Genomic DNA, 5,975 nt, shown 5'->3' with positions numbered 1-5,975 from the left:
ATTATTAAAAATTAAAATATTTTATAGCTACCTTATATATATGTGTATATATCTATATATATATAAATTTTGCTTTTACTTTTGATAAAAAAAATGTGATTCTATTATATAATCATAACATTATTAAAAACTAATAAAAAAGTATTTTCATTATTACTATTGTGTGACCATAATTGTTTATAACGTCAATATAAAAAATTGTTACACAAACATATATGTATTGTTTTCTTATAATATATAATGAAGAAAACTGAAAAATTAAATAAAAAATATAATGAAACAAAACAGAAAAGAATCAAAGAGAAAAAAGTTATAAATAAATTAAAAGTCCATTTCTTATTTCTTTATCTTTAAATATGTATACAAGACTAAAAGATATATAATAAATTTTCTTAATAAAAATAGTTGAATCGTCTTTTATTGGATAAACTGTATTTTACATTTCCGTAAAATTTATAATCTATCAAATTCCTCTAAAAACATTTATATTTTCCTCTCTCTAAAATTTAAATATATTTTCTAAGTCTTTATTAATAATAATGATAGACAAAAAAACGAATGAGTGACATTTTTATTATTAAAACTATTTTTAATTATATATATATATATATATATATATATATATATTCAAAAGGGTTTAAAAAACGTGTTTCATTTTTAAGGGACCAAAATAATATAAAAAGATTGTGGAGACGTATTTAATCTTTTTAGAAATTTTATAATACACAAAATATATTTTATGCTTTTCTCTGTCTGCCCACACATTAAAGACATTTATAAAATATTGAAATGTTAGAAAATATATTGACATATAATTGATAAAAAAAGGATAATATGATACTAAATGTTAGAAGTAACAATTAAGTTCATTTAATTATCTAGCTCCTCTATAATAAAAATTAAAAAGTAACTTTTACTAGATTGTCTTTTTATATATTTGTTTGAAGAGAGCTTAGATTTAAAGATAAAAAAAAGAAGAAGTTAAAATAGTAATATTAAATTTTATATAGAGTTAAGTTGAAAATACCTGACTTTTTGTTTAGTTATTTTGTGTAGATAGAGTATTAATTAAAATATGTACCAATTAAGCTTAAGAATGAATGCACCTTTCTTTGACTTAGTACACGGCTCTCACCTTTTACAGTAAGAAAAAAATGTAAAATGAATTTAGGTTGAGTTTTAATTGAGTGATATTTAAAGTGATAAAGTTAATGTGTCGTTTACCTAAATATACATGTATCAGCAACAAAAAAGACGTGCTAATGTTACAGTTTTTGATGCCCAGACAGACAGACATAACGAGATGACACGTGACATTGTGGGTTGCTAAGTGCTACGTTCCCACAGGAAAAAGAAAAAACACACAACTACAGCAATGTAATAACCATAGTAATTAAACGCGAATTATGGAGTTGTTGTTGTTGCAAAGACTGGTCAACAATGAACAAGTTACCAACCAAACCTTTGATGTATAATGTTTTCGTTGATGAAGGAGAGAGTGAATTCCGTGATACTCTTGCATGAATTATGTATATTGTTATCTGGAAAGAAGAGACTGGTCAACAATTTCACCTCTGATTTGAAGGGGTGAAAAGTTTTGATAGAGAGTTTCAGATGAAGACAAAAGCCAAAAGAACAAAGTCACTGCTTCAATGGTTGGTGGAGAAGCAGCCAGAGCCGGTAGCATAGCCACTTGTTTCATGCTCCCAACTCCCAAAGTGAAATTAAGATGTTGCAGCAGCAGCAGGCTCAAGAGCCACAGTAATATTGTTCTAGGCATTCTTCTTTTTTTGTCTTTGCTGCTAAGTCATTTTCTTCTGTGCATGAATCTCATCAAAATAAGGGTTTTTCAATACCAAGGATATTAATTAGAGCTAAAAACTACTATTAAGCCATTCAAATGGATTAAGACAACACACCTACACTGTATAACCTTTCATGCTGGGTCGATTCATTACTAAACCCTATATCATAAAGATCTTATGTTTTACTACTGTGTGCAATTTTAGTTTATTACGTTCAAACACTGTCCATTCATGCATATACAGAGACAGATATTTCGTGTACTGTCAATTCTTTTCTAATTTATAAATTAAAATTTAATTAACAACATATATATTTTCAAATACCCTTAACTAAAATTTATATAAAATTATTTAAATTGCTCCTATTTTGATAGAAACGAAAAATGATATGTTAGCCATGTATTTTCTATAACAGCCAAAATAAGTTAAAACTTCCCAGTGAACTCGGTTTACTATAAATTTCAATTAGATTGGATTAAAAAATTATAAATTTCAGCAAGGACAAAAAAGTAAATCCGGTACATTAAAAATTTAATTTATTCAAATTAAAATGAAGAGGGTTGGTCACCACTTTATCCCTAAATTCTAAATATTTAAAAAATAAAAATTTTAAATATTTTTTATCTCTAAATATATTTTTGGACTGTATTTGAAGTTTAAAAATATTTTGGATTGTATTTGGATTAAACTTTATTTATATTTTAATTAAAAAAATTGTAATCGTTTTAGAATGGTAGAAAAACAATTGTAATAAAATGAATCAACTTATTTAACTCATCAATCCACAGTGGATAAAATGGATTCGAATTTTTTAATTTGATAATAAATAGACTGGATTAATTTAGTTTATTAAGTGACGAATTCACAGTGAATTAGAATAGATCGGATCAGATTATCTGTTTTAATAATTCTAAAAAAAATTTGACTTAATTTTTTTTACGAGGAGTTGTTCATTTTAAGATATTTTTTTGTTGAATAAAACTTATTATAAATTAAAAATTTATGAGTACCATGTCCTTGAATAATATTATCTTTATAAAGTAACAATAAAAATATGCACAAAAGAAAGATAAATTTATGAATTAAAATATATATATTTATATATATACTTTTATTCAGTCAAAATATAGTCTATAATAAACTGTTAGATTTTACTATATAAAACTATTTTATAAAGACAACTAGCATTATGGTCTAAAAGAAGTGCAATAAAAAAAACACGTTTTGATCTTATACAATAAACAGTTTTATATTACTTAATAATAGAGAATTTAAAATAATTTATAGAAGCATTTCTTTTATTTATTTAATACTTCTTTTAAAGAAGAAATGGAAATTCTAATGTTTATAATAGAGGGTCATATAAGAAGGAGAATAATAAAGAGCATTACTAAAATAAAAATGATATATAAGAGAAGAAATTGTGGTTGGAGAGAAACTTGGTGGGACCGAATTTGAAATTGAGTTAGTTGTGGTAGAAATTGTTTTGAAAGTAAATGGGTGAGAAAAAAGATATATAATATTAAAATATTTGAAGTTGAGATTGTGGTAGAAATAGAATAATAAGAAAGTGAGGAGGTTAAAAGGGGGAGAGAGTGTAAAAAGTAGAAGAGGTGAATTAGTGAAGGTAATGAGAGGAAAAGGAAGAGAAGATTAATGATTAAGATGACAAGGAAGTAGTAAGATAACGTGGGCTTGCGTGCTGAGACTGACACAGAGAGGTCCCACGTCGTTGGCTAATAAACAACCACATTTGGTTTAAGCCATTTGAAGTCTAACCCCAGCTAGGAGACACATTCAGAAAGGACAGTATGGCGTATCTCTACTTCATTTCTTTCTCTCTCTCTCTCTCTCTCTCCCTAAACCCTATTAATAACAACCATAGCCCACTGCACTTCTCCATTCAACACTATCTTCCTTCAACACACTTATAATTAATCTATAAAAACCAACTTCATTCTTTTTCTCTCATTTTTCATTCTGAAACAAATATTCCCTCTCCTTTTCCTACTACTACCTCCTCCATACTCACTCACACACCCTCTTTTCTTTTCTTTTCAGATAACTTTCTTTACTTGTGTCATTCTACTCTGACAACCCCATTTCCTTCTTGGCCCTCTTCTCATTCACTCATTCACTCATTCACTCACTCACTCTCTCACTCACTCCTTCTTCTCTTCTTTCTTTCTTTCTTCTCTCATTTCCACTTTTTCCTTCTTATTACTTTCCTTAAACCTCACTAATTAACACTCTCTGCTCTTCCAACACCAAATAACATTTCTGACACACACAAACACAAACCCCGCTTCAACCTCATTCCATTAATTCACAATGTCCTCCAGAAGATCTCGTTCCAGACAATCCGGTGCTTCCGCTGAGATCACGGATGCGCAAATCACCGATCTCGTTTCCAAGTTGCAACAACTTATCCCTGAACTTCGCGCCAGGCGCTCCGACAAGGTATTTATTGTCCCACTGTCCCTTTCAACTTCTTTCTCTCTCTCTCACATGCACATACATTGCACTTTTTCTGTGGATGCCCTTCGTTTTCTTAGATAACTCACCTCTCCTTTATTTTCTTTACCCACAACTTGCGCCTATAGTCCAACTCCGATTCATTCCACCAATTAACTGCATTTCTTACTCTCTCTTCAAATAATAATAACAATTCTATTATAATGTACCAACACTACTTTCGCATCGCGTATTATATTAATACAACTGCATATATCTCTGTGAATTCTGGTAAATTCACATGTGCATGAATGTAATGATGTGAAAAACAATGAACTTTACTGATATTGATATGTGGGTATTGCAGGTTTCGGCTTCTAAGGTATTGCAGGAGACATGCAACTATATAAAGAACTTGCACAGAGAGGTTGACGATCTAAGCGATCGATTATCAGAGCTTCTGGCTAACACAGACTCCAACAGTGCTCAAGCAGCCATTATTAGGAGCTTACTTATGTAATAGTCTAGTCTGGTGCATTTATTTGTGTCGTGTGCATGTCCATGTCTCTCTCTTCTTCTTCTTCTTCTTCTTCTTTCTTCTGGGTAGGGTTTGGTTTGTACTTTCTAGACACCAACGCGAAACACCACCATCGGATCCATGTGAAGCAGTTGTTGATTAGTTTTAATTATGTGGCGCTTTGTAGTAGTAAGCAATCGTGGTCAGCTTGTATGGCTGTAAATAAAATGGACTACATCATGAGTTCTAATTATTACCATAGTATGAAATGAAACACATAACTTTTGTTTCGCGGCGCAAATAGGTTGCTGTCATCGAATGAATACATGTGTGGCCTTTTACATGGATGGAGTCGAATCATTTTTCAAATTTGGAGGCTGCAATGCTTGAGTTTAATCTTAGTAATCTATCTTATGAGAGAAATTCTGCAGTTTCCTGTGGACCCATTAGAAGGGTCAAGGTTGAAGCTGACAGTGCCTATAACATGTGACATACCCCACACCATTTTCGGTTATTTGTTCTTGCCAACCCGTGATATTAATGTTCGCATTAGGACCACAATATAAAATAACTAACTCCTCATCCAAACCACCATCTTTGCCAGCTTAGTATATATATATATATATATATATATATATACACATTATATCTGCCATTTATATACTTAACAGGATAATCACAACATCCATTTATTCATCGCAAATATAAGAGAAAAAAAAGAAAAAAGAAGAAGTCATGGACTACCTATGATGAATTTAATTCCCATGAAGTGGGAAAGTTTAAAAAGCATATTGTAAAAAGAACAGAAATACTAGGAATTCGGATTCACTCCTTTTTAATAACTAATTTTTTTTTTTTTAAAAAAACTGGACTACTATGAGAGACAGTCATTAAATGCGAGGGGTCGTTAAACCAGAAACGAGTTCCATATCTTCTATGATTTTTAATCCATTTCCTCTGATGAGAAAGAATACATAGTAAAAAGAATGTGTTTTTAACCTTTCTAAAGAATAAATAAATAAATGTGCATCAATTTATTATTAATTTAAATTAAAGTATTCTATGAAGCACAAACAAAGTTTAAAGAAAATAACCAGCTTGTTTTTTATAAAAGAAAAATAAAAAGTTGGGTAAAAGAACATGTAGGAAAAAAAGAGAGTCAATTTTCGCTTAATTTATTGGGTTAATTACCTTTCTAA

The 5,975-nt window shown here is 29.6% G+C and overlaps 1 protein-coding gene across 1 annotated transcript; it reads left to right on the top strand.

Annotated features, from left to right (window-relative positions):
• The first annotated feature begins 3,698 nt into the window (after positions 1 to 3,698).
• Positions 3,699 to 5,029, top strand: LOC108322481 (transcription factor PRE6). Its single transcript, XM_017554594.2, has 2 exons — positions 3,699 to 4,265; positions 4,627 to 5,029. Exons 1-2 carry the CDS (start codon positions 4,137 to 4,139, stop codon positions 4,777 to 4,779), a joined length of 282 nt encoding a protein of 93 aa, XP_017410083.1. The 5' UTR covers positions 3,699 to 4,136; the 3' UTR covers positions 4,780 to 5,029.
• Positions 5,030 to 5,975: the final 946 nt, after the last annotated feature.

The sequence above is a fragment of the Vigna angularis genome, chromosome 10 (assembly GCF_016808095.1).
Source record: "Vigna angularis cultivar LongXiaoDou No.4 chromosome 10, ASM1680809v1, whole genome shotgun sequence".
NCBI classification, from domain to species: domain Eukaryota; kingdom Viridiplantae; phylum Streptophyta; class Magnoliopsida; order Fabales; family Fabaceae; genus Vigna; species Vigna angularis.
This window is presented reverse-complemented; position numbering and strand designations above follow the sequence as displayed.